The 18,595-nt window shown below is 36.3% G+C and overlaps 1 protein-coding gene across 1 annotated transcript in view; it reads right to left on the reverse strand.

Moving 5' to 3' along the window:
* Positions 1-21: 21 nt before the first annotated feature.
* CCDC152 (coiled-coil domain containing 152) overlaps positions 22-18,595 on the reverse strand; it is a 48,099-nt gene continuing 29,525 nt past the window's right edge. Inside the window, exons 4-8 of the mRNA XM_027863396.1 lie at positions 16,191-16,255; positions 6,642-6,744; positions 3,844-3,971; positions 1,884-1,970; positions 22-166 (exon numbers count right to left, since the gene is read on the reverse strand). Coding sequence (XP_027719197.1) covers positions 44-166; positions 1,884-1,970; positions 3,844-3,971; positions 6,642-6,744; positions 16,191-16,255 — 506 coding nt within the window. The 3' untranslated portion in view covers positions 22-43. The remainder of the gene's footprint in view (positions 167-1,883; positions 1,971-3,843; positions 3,972-6,641; positions 6,745-16,190; positions 16,256-18,595) is intronic.

Raw genomic sequence — 18,595 nt, forward strand, 5'->3', positions numbered from 1 at the left:
GTGTGTAAAGGGGCTGATTGGCCAGGAAAGCTCACGGCTGGGATCAAGGCCGTTTTCGCTTGAGGCGAGAGTCCTTGTTCATGGTGAGGCGGTGCTCTAAATCTCGAATGGTATCACGAAGAATGGCAATTTCCTTGTTTTTCTCTTCTTGGAGATGCTGGAGCTTCTAAATGAAGCAGCAAGTTTTTTGTTAGTCCAGTACAGGAATGACAGTTTGCATTTGCACTTTCCTCAGTATTCACAGCAAGCCTATGAGGTAGAAGGGGTTGGTTTGGTTTTGGGGAGGGAGGAAGCTATGATTTCACTGCTGTAGGGAACTTCTGTGGTGAAACTCCCTCTACCGATGCAGAAGGATAACTGCTTTGTAACTTAGGGCCTTACAGAGCTACCTGGGACACTAAGAGCTTTAGTGACTTGGCTAGGGTCACAAAGCTACTTGGTGTAAATGGTAGGATTTGTACTCAGGTCTTCCAAACTCAGTAGAAGTTGGCTCTACTCTGTCATGACTGTGAAATTTTAAAGTGCAATTTTCTTCTTCACTTAGAACTTTTTAAAGACAATCATATAGTTGTTGTGATACCACACAGCACAACGTGGTAACAGTGTATGGCCTATGAATGGTATGATCTCAGGAGGAATATATTCACATTTTAGTAATGTTACCTTAAATTCTCAAATGCAATGTTTTCTAATGTCCAACTTCATAAGATCTTACAAATGGCACCCTTTATAATAAAATAATCTCAGAGAAGGAAGATACAACTACTAACTCATTTGACCATCACTTTTCCCCTAGGAGTTCTAGGTTGTTATACAATTATGAACATTATGTTTTCAAGCTGGCAGAAATCTTTATTTTTCTGGTGTTTTAGAGGGTATCTTTTATATCTTCACAATAGCTCTATGAATTATCATTGGTAAGGAATAGCTTAAGTTTTCTCATTTTGGTGACATATTTAGATGCCGTATCCTGGATGTTTCTCAGATGCCTGAATACTACATTTTTACTACCCCAAAGAACATATGGGGAGTAAGTACTGTAAGGAAGGGGTTTTGCGCAGGAAGGGTAATAACTATCCTGATCAGGCCCCCTTTACAAAAGCAATCCTGCCAGCTGAGGAATCATTGGCTTGAGAAGTCTGCTGAGCAAGAAGCCCAGAATTACTACTGAGAACAGAATGGGGCAAATACAAGGGATATACAAAGCTTATGGAGCTTCTTTACCTGCCTTAAACCAAAACTCCTGCTTAGCAATTTCAGTGTCTGTCCCAGTAGTGTTTCTATTTCACCCCTTCCACCAAGAACTCAAATAGGGGAATGGACAGGGGTTTGGCGATTGCTTCTGTTTGCACTGGCCTGGGATGTATTTGAGTTTGCCTCCTGACCCCCTTGCTCTTTCTCAGTTGAGATTAGCCTCTGGTCATGTGCTTATAAGTTACTCTACCCTTGAAGTGATTTGGGGGGTCCTGGGAGTGGAGGAAGAAATGGAAATGATTAGCAAATAGTTATAGTTCAACAAATATATGTTGAGCACCAACTCTACATGGAATTTGAGTTGGGAAACGCCTCTTGGCATATCATAATTATAGTGATTCATTTCATATTTTGATTTATACTCTAGCTTCTGACTAATGTGGATTGGTTACAAAGTTACTTTTAGGGGTTTGTCGGTATTGAGTGGAAGATCTGTAACTGTGTTTTGGAAAATATTTGAGCATATGTGCTGTGAAGCCCAACCCTTGCTCAACATCATTCATATCTACCTAGCAGGGTTCTGGATAGTCTGTAAATGGGGCCAGATTTACCACTTATTAGTTAATCATTGCTTAGCCACTGACCTCCAATAAGGGAGTCATAATGAAAGAAAAAACAAAATCACATACCCTTCTGTAGATATTCTGAGGCAAAACAGTGGAATCAGAATATGCTTTTGCTGATTTCATCTGAGCTCTTGCCAGCTGAGCATTAAGCTGAAACAAATACAAAAAAAATTGAGAATTTTACAATTATATGATTCATTACAGTGTTTTTGTATCTATGCCACAGGTATAATCCCTTCCATTCTTTTTGTGTATAATATTAAGCTACTCTTTGTAATATAAGCTCTTCTTTTTAAGGAACAGTTCCCTTAAAAAACATTTTATAAGTTTTATTAATGCCTTTTGTTTTTATATCACATTCATTTCCAGATCTATACATCTCCACCACTAAACCCTTCCTTGCAACAAAGCAAAACAGTTAAATTTCAACCACTGTCACGGTTAATGGACCTGACAATATGAGCCTAACATTCCTCTCCAGCACTCAGCAGAGAGGAGACCTGTCTATTGTGTTCCAGGACCAAGAGTGATCATGATAATTACTCAGAGTTTGGTTTTCTTTAGGAATGATTCTTATTCTTAAGAAAGGAAGATTTTCCAAACAAGACCAAAGACCATTTATTGCTTATTAAAGGGATGTTACAAACACTTTTAAATAAGACAAATGTCTTGTGTTTTGGCAAGTATATTATGTAAAGAAAAAAATATTCTTAAGGTGTTTGCTTCATTCAAAAATCAAAAATTTAGTGTAAAGTGTCTATTTTCCCTCAGTTTAATTCTCTCTTTTGGACTTGAAGGGTCTTGCTGTCCTCTGCTTTCTGCTGCATTCTCCCCTTTATCTAGAATTATACCAGAAACCCTGGCCTAGCAGGGGAAGAGATGCAGGACAAATAAAAGTAAGGGGCAGGCTTCAGGCCATCCTGGTGCTAGGAACATGGCCACTAGAGAAAAAGTTAACTTTTATGGAAGAACCCATCTCCAGATCACAAGGCCTTAGCTGGTAGATTTCTTAGTTATTTCTTCCATTCTTGCTTCTCCTTGTTTTGTTAGGATTCTCAGCAGTAAGGAGAGCAGTGGTGCCATTGCTCCTGCTGTCCTGGATATGCTCACTTTGAGCAACAGCACCCTCCTCCCCACCCCCACCCCTATCTCTCCGTGATGTGAAAACTAGGGGGTGGGAGGGTGGGGAGGGAAAAATAACTGCTCACAAAAGGTTGGAGAACCCTGGATTAAAAGGTCAAGCTCAGAAAAATAAGTATAGAGATAATTGATTAACAGGCAGTGTACTGCACGGGAAAAAGCTGGGTATTTGGAATAAGAGGGTTTCTGTTATCTGCTTGTTCCCTTATGTTTGTACCCTGCCTGAATATCATGTGATCAGCCTTCCTCTTGCTGGCCAGACCTGACCCGGCCTGGCCTGGTCACCACATTACCAGCTCCTGCCTGTTCTGGATCCCAGCTCAGGGCCAACACACCACAGGCTAACACATCTGCCATTCCCAATGGTGTTTTACTGTAGGATGCTTCAGAGACACATGGCCAAGAGACTTTGTGCTATAGTGGATAGAACCCTGGCAGTGGAGTCAGAAGGAATTAGGGTTCAGATATTGATTAGTTAGGTGACTTGGGGCAGGACATCTCTGGGCCTCAGTTTCCTCATCTATAAAAGGGGGTTGTATTTGATGAGCTCTAAGGTTGTTTCCAGTTCTAGAGAGTTATAGAATGCTAAGAAATGAGAAGGCCTAGATGAACTTGTCCTATTGTTTCACCAGCCCTGCAGAGGTCTTTTTCATTCAACATTTTTGTTAATCCCTTTCCCAACTTTCAGGTCAAAGGGATAACTGTAACTACTGACAGAGAGTGTCTGATACCTGAAACATAGTGTTCTGGGTAGTGTTTTCAATCTCATTTACAATGGCTAAATTCCTTTTAGGTTCTGGACTTGTTTACTTCTGGTAATCTGTAAGGCTGGTATACACATAATATTAGAGCTTTTAACTCAATCTGACTTCTTGAGAACTACCTCTATCTGTAGTTTGATTATCTCATTCTGCTTTTCCATATCTTGAGTTCTTAACTTTGTGGTCAACTCTGAAATCTCCATTTCCTTTTTCTCCATCAGTTCTTTGTGTTTTTCTTCATTTAGTTCAACTAATAAAAACACAAATATCAAAGGATATTTTAATAATACAATTAAAAAATACTAGAACCTATAGCCTAGGAAATACAAGAGATCAAAACACAATTCAAAGAAAATAAATCTACTTCCAAAAAGCAATAGATGTTAAACCCAGGATTCTCAAGCAATTCTCTTATTCTTGCTCTAAAATATCAATGGTAATAACAATAGCTGTCATTTATATAGTTTGCAAAACACTTTATAAATATTAACTCATTTATTTCCACAACTCTTTAGCTTTAAAGTTTGCAAAATACTTTACAAATATTAACTCATTTGATCCTCACAACAACCCTGCAAGAAAGGTGCTACTATTATCCCCAGTTTACAGATGAAGAAACTGAGGCATGCAGCAGTTACGTGACTTCCTTGGGGGTCACACAGCTAGCAAGCATGTGAGGCTGGACTTGAACTCAGGTCTTCCTGACTCCAGGTCCGTACACTAGCTACCGCACCACCTGGCTGCCTGGTACAGAGAATGCGTGAAAACGATTTAGTGATGAAACGACACCAAGGCCGGCGCCTTAGGGAAGCGCCTTAGCTCCGGGTGTCCGGGCAGCCGCCGCCCGGGCTGGAGGACGCCCCGGCCCCCTCTCGGGTCCCCCGGAGCTGCAGCGGGGCGGGGGCACAATTACAATATTGCTTTGGAAGAGTTAAACACAAGGAATCCCTCCCCCTAAATCAAAACCAATGACCCTGGATGGTGCATTGAACCGGGATTCCACTGACCCACTGATGAAATACAAAGGGGGCTCTCCCTTTAGGGGGGACCGTGCGTTTCTCGGGGTCGGGCCCAGGTTTTTAGGCTCTGCCTCCCCAGAGCAGGCGATCGGGAGGGGGCGGAGGAGAGGCTCATTCATCAGCGGGGGGGGGGGGGGGGGGCGGGGGGGGGGGGGGGGGGGGGGGGACGGGGAGGGCGGGGGAGCCGCTCTCGGGAAGACTGCGGGCCCAGCGCGCCCCCTGCCGGCTCGTCACTCTCTCTGTCTCTCGCTGGGTTCCTGAGCTGGGACCGCAAGTGCCATCATCTAACACTTAAGGAACATTAGTTATAAATTCTTGAAATATGATTCCCAAAGACCCAAAACATATTTCCTCCTGATGAAGGAGATAAAAACAAAGGATGTACAAATATTTTTGTTTTTCACATTTTCATTTTCTTAGGCAATTGATTCTCTTATGTAGCATTTCATAAAATGGACTGCAAAAGTCTATTTGGGTCCATCCATCTTATGCAAATTGTTAAGACTATCTTCTCTAAATGTTAAAACTCATTACATTTAGTAAAACGCCTTGAAGTTCACTGAAAATATTGCTGATCCTCAAGGGTGCAATCATTGCAATCTTATGCTGATTTAATTCTAAACATTTTATGCTTATGGCGACTCTTCTCCCAGAAGGTGGGGTAGCATAAAGCACACTAAATTTGGAATAGGAAAATCCAGGTTTAAATACCAGGCCTGTGGCTTATTATGGGCCATGCCTCGATTTCCTTGTTAGAATGTGAGCTGCTTGGGAGCAGTATTTATGATCTTGTTTTACTCTTTGTATTATCAGCACTTAGCAGAGGGCTTTGGGCAGAGTTTGCACTTATGAACGCTTTTCGTTCATTCATTATCTGTGTGATCTTGCGCAAATAACTCTTTGGATTTTAATAATAGGTAATTGTTTAATAACACATTTCCCTCATAAGATTGTTGTGAAGATAAAATAAGATAATGTGTATAAATCCTTTGTAATGATAAAGCACTATAAAATGTAGGCTATTAATTATTTCCAGTTGGCATATAAGCAACTATAAACTTCTTAAAAATATCTAGAAAGAATTTTCTTTAAATTGGATATCAATTACAACTAAAGTATGTATACATACATATATACACATACATACATATAGGAATATCTTTACCTTTAGAGTTTAAGGTCTCACGGAGCATGTGCTATATCTCTTACTTCCTTTGACGCACTAATACGACATTCTGCTCACATTCAATAAATATTTTATATGAACCTAGAGATAGCTAGATGGTGCAGTGGATAGAGTGCTGGGCTTGGAGTCAGGAAGACCTGAGTTCAAATCCAGCCTCAGAAACATCTGCTAGGACGTTGGGTAAGTCACTTAACCTCTGTTTGCCACTGGAGAATGAAATGGCAAATCACTCCAGCATCTCTGCCAAGAAAACCCTATGGAAAGAGGTCCATAAGGCATGAAGAGTTGCACATAACTGAAATCACTGAATAACAACACCATCAACCTTCAAATTGGATAGAACATGACTCAAAAGGGATTCTTTACTGGAAAGAGAATACAATTTATTAAATCATAAATGGCAAGCATATAAAACACCCAAATATGTTATTTCTATTTCAATTTAAAGAACAAACTTTTAAAAGATATACTGTTTCATAATACAAATTAATTGGTTTTGGGGTGAAATGTCAAACACAAATTCCTAAGATTGCTTTTTTAAAAAAATTGAAATGTATAGCATTTTAAAATGTGGTATTGTTTCATCTAGATATAAAGGTGAGATTACTAAGGTAGTAAAGTTACAAAAATTAGATTTTGGGGAGTGGGAAACTTATTTAATGTGATTTAATGAATATTTAAAAATCATATAAACCAAAAATTTTAAGGCACCTACATTTTTTTTGCATATCCAGATTAACTTTTCTTATTTCCATCCTGTGTTCTTCTTCTTTAGTTTGAATTTCCTTCACAAGTTTGTCAATCTGACGCTTATATTCCTGTAAAAGAAAACTTAGTTTTATATACATATACTAAATGTGCTTCATACTTGTTGATGTAACACTTCCCTGGAGTACTCCTTCCAACCCGTACTAATACATGTGGGCACCCAGTGGGTGGCTATTGTTTATGAGCTCCCATCAACGTGCTTCCTATTAAGAGCCAGCCAGTAGATACAATTAGCTCAAAGCAATTGATTACTAAGATGGCATAGTAAGAAAAGTACTTACAAGACATTCTCCCTAAAACCTTGGGCACACTCTTCCCCAAATACACATAGCACTCACGTGAAGAGTGAGCTCAGATTTAGAGTAAAATGGTTGTGGGGAACATGTGTAGGATATAGCAAAGGCAACTCATAACTCCTAATACTTCATGGCCTGAAAGTTTTCTCTCTTCCCAGGCTCTTCATGCATTTTCTCTTGGTTGCTGCAACTCTACTGGGTAAGTTACTCAGGTGGGTTTCCAGAGTTTGCTGGATTATGTGTCTACTCCAATGAACAAACTCTTGAACAGCTAGATGGAGTGTTTCTCTCTGGGCAAATTATTGCTAGATGCATAACGATCCCCTGCAGGAGTCTCTTCCACAAATTGCTCCCTTTAAGTACCCAAACTTGTCCAAGGTTTAGTTATTTAAAGCCCTAAAAAAGGCTTTCTATCATTTGCAGAAAAATATGTTTACATTTCAAAAAGAGATCACCCAGTATTAGCATCTTGTTAACCAACATTTCTTACCTCTGTTATCTACTCTGATTATATCAATTCTGTTGACTATATCAGCTGAGGGAATAGAACCCAATTCCTCCTTCCTTACACTAAAAATATAAAGCTTCAAAACTTGGAATTGTTTTTCTAGGAAGAGCTAATTATCAGATATTAATTGTCACGATGTAAATACTGTTTGAATAATCTGATTTGAGAACAACTCTTGCAATGCAAAAATTCAAATTTAAATTTAAACATTAAAAGTTGTAGTCATGTCTTCTGGCCACCAGAGAGCACCAATGCACTAGCATCAAGGTCTTCCTAGAGTCAGCAAGTGCTCAATCTTCAAATCTGGCTATGAGCAGAGGTTCGGAACCACAGAAACTTGAGTTATACGGTACTTAAAAGTAACCTCTTACCAAATTCAGAATCCCTTCAACAACATTGCTTATTGATGGTTAATTAGCCTCCATGTGCATACTTTCAGTAACAGGGAACTCATTCTCAATAAGGCATGGTCAGCTTTAATTATTAGAAAAGTCTTCCTTATATTGTGGTAAAAGTGTGCCTCCCAGAAACTTCTCTTCATTAATCCTAGCCATGCTTTCTGTGGTGACTCAAAATAAGACTAATTCTCCTTTCCTGGAGGTCCTCTTTGAAGACTACCCTTCTTACCACTTGTCCCTTCAAGTTTCTTCTTCAGGGTAATACTCCCAGTTTGTTTAATTACTCCTCTTATAGAAGGGTTTCCATGCTGACTTCTGTACCATCCTGGTTATCCTCCTCTGGACTGATTCTATACTGTTCATGTCTCATTTAAATTGCAGCCTCTGACGCTGAAAACCATACTTTAGTTGAAGTTCGACCAGAGCCAAATATGATGATATTCCTAATTCTAGACACTATACTCCCACTGATAACGGAGCTTAGCTTGTTAGGTGGCCATGCCACACAACTGGCTCATACAGAGTTTACTGTCCATTAAAATCCAAACTGTGAAAAGTGCCTGACTGATTCTCTTCCAATTTTTCTTATGGTATAACCTTTAGGATCCTGTATCTGTGTTGAGTTTATTGTGTTATGTGGTTTAAAGTGTTGGCCTAAACCTAATTTCTACCAAACTGCTTTTCGGTTTTCTTAGAAATTCTTGCCAAACTGGGAGCTCTTTCCCAGGTAACTCATGTTCTCAGGTTTATTAAACACTGAATTGAGTTCAGTTGCTCCTAATTTTTCATTATCTAGTCTGTTCCAATGGTTTGCTCTTCTATTTTCAGCCATTACCAAATGTAACCTTTAATTACCTAAGTAATGTATCAATTTGAAGCTTACTTTTAGGTATATGGTGTGAATGTTGGTCTATACCTAGCCTTTTCCAGACTGCTTGCTGGTTTCCTCAGAAGTTTTTGTCAAATAGTGAGTCTTTACTCTAGGAGCTGGGGTCTTTGGAGTCATCAAACATTAGCCACTGTGCTCATTTGCTTCTTTATGCTGAGTACCTAATCTGTTTCACTGATCAACCTATTTTTTAACCAGTAGCAAATAGTTTTGATGGTTACAGTTTTGTAGTGTAGTTTTGAGAACTGGTACTGCTAGGTTTCCTTCATTCCCATTCCCCTCCCCCCCATTATTTCTTTTGAGATTCTTGACCATTTTTTCCTCCATACAAATTTCATTATTTTTTCTAGATCTACAAAATAATCCTTTGGGAGACTAATTGGCATGACCCTGAATAGGTAAATTAATTTAGGTAATATTGTCATTTTTATTACATGGCCACATCCTACCTATAACAAATAATATTTCTAGACTTATTGAGGTCTCTATTTCGGTAAAGAGTGTTTTGTCATTATATTCATATGGTTCCTGTACATGTTTTTGTAGGTAGATTCCCAAATGTTTTATTCATTCTGTATGGAATCTCTCTTTCCATCCTGTCCTGCTGTGTTTTATTGGTAATATACATAAATCTAATAACTTAATGTGTATTTATTTTACATACTACTGCTTTGCTGAAATTATTTTTGTTTTTTTTTTTGTCGAGTCTTTTGGGTTCTCTGCCAGAATTTCATATCTGCAAGAAATGATAATTTTAATTTGCATTTTTCTGATGAGTAGTGGATTTGGAACATTTTATTTTCATATGGCTATTGATAATTTAGATTTCTTCCTTGTTCCTTTGCCAACTTGGGAATGGCTCTTGTTCATACAAAATTTGAATCTTAGATATCTTGGAAATGAGAATCTTATCAGATAAATTTATAGCAAAGATTCCCCACTACCACCCCAGTTATCTGTTTCCCTTCTAATTTTAGCTGCACTGGTTTTGCTTGTGCAAAATTTTTTTTTATTTTATGTAATCAAAATTGTCCCTTTTATCTTCTGTGTTCCTCTCTATTCCTTGTTTGGTAATGAACTCTTTCCCTTCTCCACAAATCTGAAAGACAATTTCTTCCTTCCTCCTCTAATTTGTTTATGATGTCACCCCTTATGTCTAAATCATATATCTCTTTAGAGCTAATTTTATTATACAGTAGAAGATGTTGGTCTATATCTATTTTCTGCCAGACTGCTTTACAATTTTCCCACTGATTTTTTTTTTTAATCAGAGAATTAGTTCTTATCCCAGAATCTGGGGTATCTGAAAATATCAAACACAAACCTAATGTGTTCATTTGCTTATGTATTTTGTACATCTAATTTGTTCCACTAATAAAACTCTATTTCTTAACCAGTATCAAATCATTTTGATGATTATTGCTTGTAGCATAGTTTGAGATACGGTACTGCTAGGTTCTCTTCCTTCCAATTTTTTCCCCACTATTTCTTTTGAAAGTATTAACCATTTGTTCCTCTAGGTTAATTTCATTATTACTATTTTTTTCTGACTGTATAAAGTAATTATTTGTTAGTTTGGTTGTCATGATACTGAAAATTAAAAAATAAAAATTAATTAAAAGTAAATTAATTTAGATAGTATTGTCATTTTTATTATATTGCCAATGCTAACCAGCAAATTATGAAATTATTTAGGTCTGTCTTTATTTGTATAATGCATGTTTTTTTAATACTCATATAGTCCTTGTGTGTATGTTGGTAGGTGGGCTCCCAAATATTTTAAATGTTCTCTAGCTATTTGGAATGGGTTTTCCCTTTCTATCTCTTCCTTCTGGGATCTGTGATAATATACAGAAATGCTGATGATTTATATAGGTTTATATTCTGCAACTTTGTTAAAGTTAATAAATGTTTCAATTACTTTTTGATTGATTCTTTTGGGTTCTCTAGATAGATCATCACATCAACTACAACAAATAGTAGTTTTGTTTCCTCTTTTTTTCTTATGCTTATTTCCTCAATTTCTTTTTGCTGTATCATGAGAGACTAAATCAAATGAGATAATACATGTAAAGTGTTTTGCAAATGTTAAAGCACTATGTAAATGTTAGCTTTTTACTACTACTACTACTACTACTACTACTACAACACCTGCTACTATTAACACCACCACCACCACCACCATCACAGCTACTGTAAATAATACTGATGTTAATGGATCTCCTTTCTCTGTTACACATAATATTGGTTCTTGGTTTTAGATAGATAGTACTTAGCATATCAAAGAGGGGACCATTTATTCCTATGTTTTTTAGTGTTTTCAACAGGAATAGGTGATGGATTTTATCAAAAGCTTTCCTAGCAAGTTGGTTGTTTTATTTTTGTTACTAATGTGGTCTATCATGTTTATAGTTTTCCTGATATAACGAGCAGGGGAGGGGAAAGTCCAATGAAGGCCTTTGTTGAAGCATGTGCCAAGGCCCATTCTTCCTGTAATACTTGTTGAACTGATTCTATATTCCTCATATAAACCCAACCTGATCATAGTATTTAATATTTTTATATGCTGAAGCTTTTTTGCTATTTAAATTTTTTAAAAATACTGTTTGTATTTACCTGATGTTCATTAGGAACACTGGTCTAAAGTTTTTTTTTTTCTTGGTTTTGTCTCCCTCTGATTTAGGTATCAAGAACATATTTCTATCAGAGTTTAGAAGAATCCTTTCCTTTTCTATTTTTCCAAATGGTTAATATCATATTGGAATTAATTATTCTTTGAAAGTTCGATAGAATTCATTTGTAAATTCATCTGGTTCTCAAGTTTCTTTGGGAGTTCATTAGTAGCCTGTTCAATTTATTTTTTTTTCTGATATTGAGTTATTTATTCTAATTCTTGTTCTGTTAATTTGATATTTTATGTTATCAAATATTTTCATCCACCCCAATTATCAGTTTTGTTGGTACATAACTGGGCAAAATAGTTCCTGATAGTTTCATTCATTTCATCTTTTGTGAATTCTCCTTTTTAAATTTTGGATACAAACATTTGATTTCCTCTCTTTAAAATCAGACTAGAAATTGTTTATCTATTGCACTAGTTTTTTTTTTAAACCTCAGTATTATTTGTCAATTCATTTTTTGCTTTTAATTTTCAAAATCTCTGATTTCCAGACTTTTTATTTTGATGTTTAGTTGGAATTTTTTAACTGGTTGCTTTTCTAGCAGCTTTTTTTTTTTTTTTCAAATTTGCATGCCCCATTTGTTGATTTGTGCTTTCTCTCTTCTACTGATAAATACATTTAGAGATATGAATTTCCCCTAAGGCTTGCTTTAGCTGCATTATAAAAGTTTTGGTATATTGTTTCATTGTTGTCATTTTGCTTGATGAAACTTTCTTTTGTTTCTATTATGTGTCTTTTTATCCATCAATTCTCTAGGATTAAATTGTTTCATCTTGAATTATTTTTTTAAATTGCTTGAATTTTTTTTCAATTAACAATCTTTTTTTGTTAACTGATTTTAATTTATAATGCTTTCTTCAAAAGCTCATTATTGAATATAAATTTTATTTCATTATGGTCAATAAAGTATGCACTTAATATTTCTTCTTTTCCTGCATCTATTTGGGAAGTTTTTATGCCCCCAAGCAGTAAATTTTTGTAAAGGTGCCATGAGAAATATATAAATTTCTTTCTATTCCTATGTAGTAGTCACCAGAAATTTATCATATCTAGTTTTTTTTAAAAAAAAGTTCTATTGAGGTTCTTAACTTCTGTATTGTTTATCTTTTTGTCAGATTTGTCTTCATTTGAAAGGTATACACTGAGGTTCCCTATTATTTTGGTTTTACTGCTTATTTCTTCCTACCATTCAAAGAACTTTTTAACTGTGTTTAGATGCTATGCCATTACTGCATATATATTAATTATTGCTACTGGCTAATTATGGATGATGTCTTTAATCATAATGTAGTTTCAATGCTTATTTTTTTATTATATCTATTTTTATTGTCATCTTTTCTTGAAATCATGACTGCTCCTTTGAGTTCGCCTGAATCACAATAGATTTGCTCCAGACCTCCATTTTAACTCTACGTGATTATTTATGTTTCAAATGTGTTTCTTATAAACAACATACTGTTGTATTCTGCTTTTTAAGTATATCTGCTACCTGCTTCTATTCTATTGGAGAATTTCTTCCATTCACATTCATAGTTATAATTGTTGATTGTGTGTCTCCCTCCTTCCTGTCCACTTGTACTCTTTCTTCTCTTTGCCTTTGTCTCCTTATTTACAAAAAGGGAAGGTGGTGAAAGGAATTTGCTTAACTCTAATGATCTATAATTGAAGCAATCTGTTTTTGCTTCATTGCTCCATCTTCTGTTCTTTTTTTCCTGTCCCTAATCATAAGTTTTCACTCTTTCTTTCACTCCCCCCTTCATACTCCACTCTCTGATTGGAGTTTGTTTTGTTTCTCTTTGCTCCCCCACCTATCCTGCCCTCTGCCCCCTCTCTTAAATCTTCCTCTCTACTTTCTCTGTCTCCTCCCCTTTCCCTGTTGAGTTTAATGTATCTCTCCACAAAAGTGTGTGTGCTCAACCTTCTTTTCTCTAGTTCAGATGAAATTGAGGCTCAGGAGATACCCATTCCCTCAACAAACCATGTTTGTTTACTCTTCATCTCTTGTATCCCTATTATTGGTTATTAAGTTCCCTTCCCTTTCTTTTTTCTTCCCCAGAATATTCCCTTTCCCTTCCATCAAAAAACCATCAAAAAAGAACAAAACTATGTACTGGTTCTCTGCCTGCCTTATTTAACTTTCTGTATGACTTTTGAAGATTTTAGGGTTCTGAGAAGAAACTTCTTTTTTCTTCCCCTATTGAATCTAAAACAACAAAATCATCACTGAATAGTCTCTTCCAACTAATCGAATGTAATTACCTTTCTAAGTTTCTCTTAAATCCTGTAGCTGCATTCCAAAATGTCTAATCTGCTTTGGTCTTTTTATCAGAAATGCCTGGGAAATTCCTTATTTAATTAAAGGTCCATTTTCCTTTCTGAAATTATACTTAGTTTTGTCAGATAGGTTATTCTTGATTGTAAGATTTTGTCTTTTGCCTTTTAAAATACTATATTCCAAGCTGTCCTCTTTTTCACAGTGGCAAGTGTCAAGTCATGTGTGATACTGATGGTGGGTTTTTGGCACTTTAAATCTTTCTTTTTGGCTATAGTATTTTTCTTTGATCTAGAAGCTATGAAATTTGCCTACAGTGTTACAGGTAAATTTCATTTTATAGTTTCTTTAAGGTGGATCCTTTATATTTTCACATTGCCCTGTGATCTAAGAGATCTGAGCAGTTTTCATTTATAATTTCTTGAAACATGATATCCAAGCTATTTTTTTTGTGGGGGGGGGTGTCCTAACTTTCTGACAATTATTCTTAGATGATCTATCCATTTCTCTTTTTTAGGTCAGTTTTTTTCTGATAGTGTAGAACTAACATTTTCTTCTGTTCCTTCCTCCTCCAATCTTTTGGTTTTGTTTGAACATTGCCTGTTGTGTTTTGGAGTCATTGCTTTCTTATTGGCCAATTTTAAATTTTGGGAAGTTCAGTTTTGGGGTAAAACTTATTATCCTCTTTTTAAAGCTATTAATGTTCTTTGCCAATCTTTCCTCACTAGCCATCATTTCTTTTAACATTATGTTTTGTATTTTTTTTTAGGTACTCTGGCAGTCCTTGTGAGTAGGACATTCTCTGAGGTTCTGCTTGGATAGATGGAGTTATTCTTCTTTTCTGGGTTTACTTCTTGGGCTTCTTTCAGTCCACAACATTTCTTTACTGTGATTGGACTTTTCTTCTGTTTACTCTTATCTCCAGCCTCAGTTTCTGCATTAGAGTTTTGTGCTTGGGTCAGACTCTGATCTTTCTTACTCTTGGATGGTATGGGCAAACTGTGGGGGTTAAGTTTAGTTAAGGTTAAGATTAGTCGTTGCTTTCTGCAGGAATTCCTGGGTTTGGGCTTAGTCTCTTGGTGACACTGACTTGGATTTTGGTTTGGCTTCTTCTCTGTCTCCTACTTTCAGAGTCCTGAACCCAGGGTTGATCTGTCAGTTGCTGTGAGCCTGAAAGGCCTCTAACCAGGTGTGGTTGATTGTGTTGGTAGCGCGGCTCCACCCTACTTCCCAGGGCTTGTGTTAGCTATTTCTTCTGCCCCAGCTCTAGCATTAGCTGCCTGGGTGTGAGTCAAGCTTTATTTTCTACTGTTGTTCAGGCATAGGCCTTGCAGGCATGGGTCAGCCTGGATTTGGATCTGAGGCTTTGACCTTTTAGCAGAAGGAAAAAATGGCAGAAGACTTGAGGGGCTTTTGGAAGCAGTTTTTTTGTATTCCACTTAAAGTATCTACTTCATTTATGTAAATGACATAAACTGAAAGTGCAGTGGTTAACCAAAGATGAGAAAGTAATTGCCACATATATGCAATAAACGCATCTGGAGAGGCAGCATGATGTGGGAGATAGAAAGCCACCCTCAGAATCAGGAAGACTTGGGTTCAAATCTTGCCAATCACAGACACACACTGGTTATGTGGCCCTAGGCAAGACACTTAATCACTCAGGAGTTTTCTCATTGAAAGTTACTTCTACCAATAAAATCACAGATCTGAGAGAAAATGGGAGAGAGAGAAAGAGACAGAGACAGTGAGAGAGAGGGAGAGAGAGAGAGAGAGAGAGATCTTTTTGCTTTGAAAACATTAAAACTCATTTAGTAGAGTTATGGACAATCAAGAACCCCATTAAAAGAACTAAAGAAGAATGTGTTAGAGAAAATAGAACCTAGGCCTTTACTGCTTAATAACAGAATAAAAGAAATTCACTGGCATAATATTGATTGGTATTCTCTATATTCTGTTTGGGTTCTACACTGATTATTTTTCTTCTTTTTAAGTTAAATTCTACTTTAGAAAAAAGGGTTTCAATAACTTCTTTTCATTGTATTTTGCAAGTAGAGCTTTCATTAATGCCTCACTTCCATTACTCAACATGCCATAATGGGTTTTCAAAGGCTATGTCTAGTACAATACAAATTGGGAAGGCTTTGAATGTGGGCTTGGAAACCAGCCCAGTTAAGTTTGAAAAGGCATATCATTTAAAGGTTGGTCACCAGGTGATATATTTTTTTTGGCCACAGCAGTAAAGGTCATCTAAGGCATGGAGTTGCCATCTGCATCAATGGAATGCTCCCACTGATGAAATAATGGATGTAATGAAGTACTGAAGCAAAAAAAATAAGTATTTTGTATATACAACCAATCTTTTTTTCTTTCTTTCTTTCTTATTTTTTTCTTCGTCTTCAATTTAAGGGCTCAGTACAGGATTGACTTCATATGTTACATTAAGCCTCACCTGCTCATGAGATTTTAACTTCTCTTTCAGGATATCATTGTTTTTCTTCAGCTGCTCATTTTCATCTGCATAAAAACATTAAAATACATATTTATACGTTGCATTACTTCCCTAACTAAATGTTTTCTCATGGTGTCATTGAGCCTTAAGTCACAATTATTTCATGTTTTTTCCTACATAATATAAAAAAAAATCAAAGTACTGAATTTTCTGACTCTGCTACTTAGCCACTAACGACAAGTCATGACCTCTCTGATCTCCCCTTCCCTTATCCATCCAATATGTGTAATAATAGTTACACAATCTAACTCACAGAATCATTGTATCAAATAAGTATATATGTATATGTACACATATATGGATAGATAAATATATATAAATAAATATGTATACAGTGCTTTGTAAACCATCAAATATCACAATTACTTACGATACTTGCAAATCAAAGTTTAAACATGTAAACTACCATCATAACTAAAATATAATAAGGCCTATCTAGTCAAAGAAGATACTTTCAAAGATGTTAAGACTAAAATGGGGGTGGCTAGTGTTTGGTCTTTGTTGCATAATCTTCTCAAACTGCTATTCATTTGACCTCCATATTTTTAAACTTGGGCATCAGTGCTAGGGTGGAAAGGGAACATGTCTAGCTATAAAGAATGGTTCTAGGAACAAGACTTGAACCAAGTTAAGAGTTGGACCAGAAAGTGTCTGGGCTTTTGACTGGGTCTGAGAGTAGGTATGGAGGAAGGTAGGAGGTAGGGAGTGGAGTCAAGAAAGGGATCAAAACTAGAGCTCAAAACACGAAAGGGATCAGGGTTCAGGATGAGTAGGAGACTAGAAATGGGTCATCTGATTTTTTTTTTCTGCTCTTTTGATGTGTTTTGATTTTTTTGTGTGTGTTTGACTTTTTAACAGTGCTGGAAATATATTCCCCTGAGTATATACCAAGTTGCACAAAAATTCAATAGAAAAGTGTTGTGTATCCTTTAAATTTCAGATAGATTAAAAAAAAAATTTCTTCCAAAATCAAAACTAAGCAAAGTTTCATTCTGGTTTTCTTATCGTGTGAGACAAAAAAGTATATCAAACACATTTCTAATATATTTCATAACATATGGTAAAAGAATATTAAGTTGGTGAATCATGACAACATGAGTTTTGTTTTTTTTTAAATTTTTACTTTTGGCTTCCATTCCTTGCAGGAAATCAAGTCTCCCTTTGGAGAAGGGTTGGGGAAGAGATGCCTGCCTATGAGTCACATAATGGCACCATCATGCTACACGTGGGGGGACAGCTTCTCACCACATGACAATAAATGAGGAGTAAGGAAAATTTAAAAAAAAATAAGAACTAAAAAAGCAGAATAGTATAGGGCCATTTAATGCAGAAATATTTTGTGCTTCAAAAGCCCACAGGATCACTTCCATATTTACTATAAAGTATAATAACTGATGTTCATAATAATAGGAATAGAAAAATCAAGAAAAAGTTAAATTATATTCATCATCTTTTGTTTAAGGAAATAAAGTATAACATATTTTGGGAAAAATTGCATCAAAAATGGTTCAAAAAATTTTTTTTTGTTCCTTAAAAAAGTTAAGCTTCAACTGTCTGGAAGATTAATTTATGTGGGATATCTTGTTCCAAAAATGATAAATGAGATTGATAATAATTCATATTTATATGAACTTTTAGATTTGCTAAGTCAGGTTTAAAACCCTATGGGGGTACAGGTAGGTGGCACAGTGGATAAAGTACTGGCCCTGAAGTCAGGTGGACCACAGTTCAAATTCAGCCTCAGACACTTACTAGCTGTGTGACCCTGGGCAAGTCGCTTAACCCTGATTGCCTATAAGACAGAACAAAACAAAACAAAAACCCTATGGGAATTTTCAGAGGACAAACCAGACTCAGAGAGGATTAAGTGGCTTGTTGAGCTTGACACAGCTATTAAGTGTCAGAGCTGGAATCCAAACCCAGGTGTCTCCTGACTCCTGTGCTCTTTCTACCACCCCAAGCTGCCTCTCAATATAGAAAATACGTTTGGAGTGCATACTATTAATTCACAAAAGAATATGAAGAATACAGAACCAGATTAATTGATACATCATCACACTTAATTGCTCAGAAAGGTAAAAGTAAGCGATAGTGATGAGAAACAGCAAAGCAGCATGATCTAGGTGGATAGCACGTTTGGAAAGGCAGAGAAATACATCTGTGGGGTCTGATTTCACAAGATAAAGTGTTAGTAAACCAATCATTAGGGGATTAAATCAGGCTTTAGTTGGCCAAATAAAAATTAAGAGTTAATAGTTTTTTGGAAAGCATTCTACTTGTTGCCAATAATTCTGATGAGGGCCTCCTTCTGAGGCTGAACCAGTCAGGTCTAACTCCCCATTTAG

This window comes from Vombatus ursinus, unplaced genomic scaffold (assembly GCF_900497805.2).
Source record: "Vombatus ursinus unplaced genomic scaffold, bare-nosed wombat genome assembly UNPS02014772.1, whole genome shotgun sequence".
Lineage (NCBI taxonomy): Eukaryota > Metazoa > Chordata > Mammalia > Diprotodontia > Vombatidae > Vombatus > Vombatus ursinus.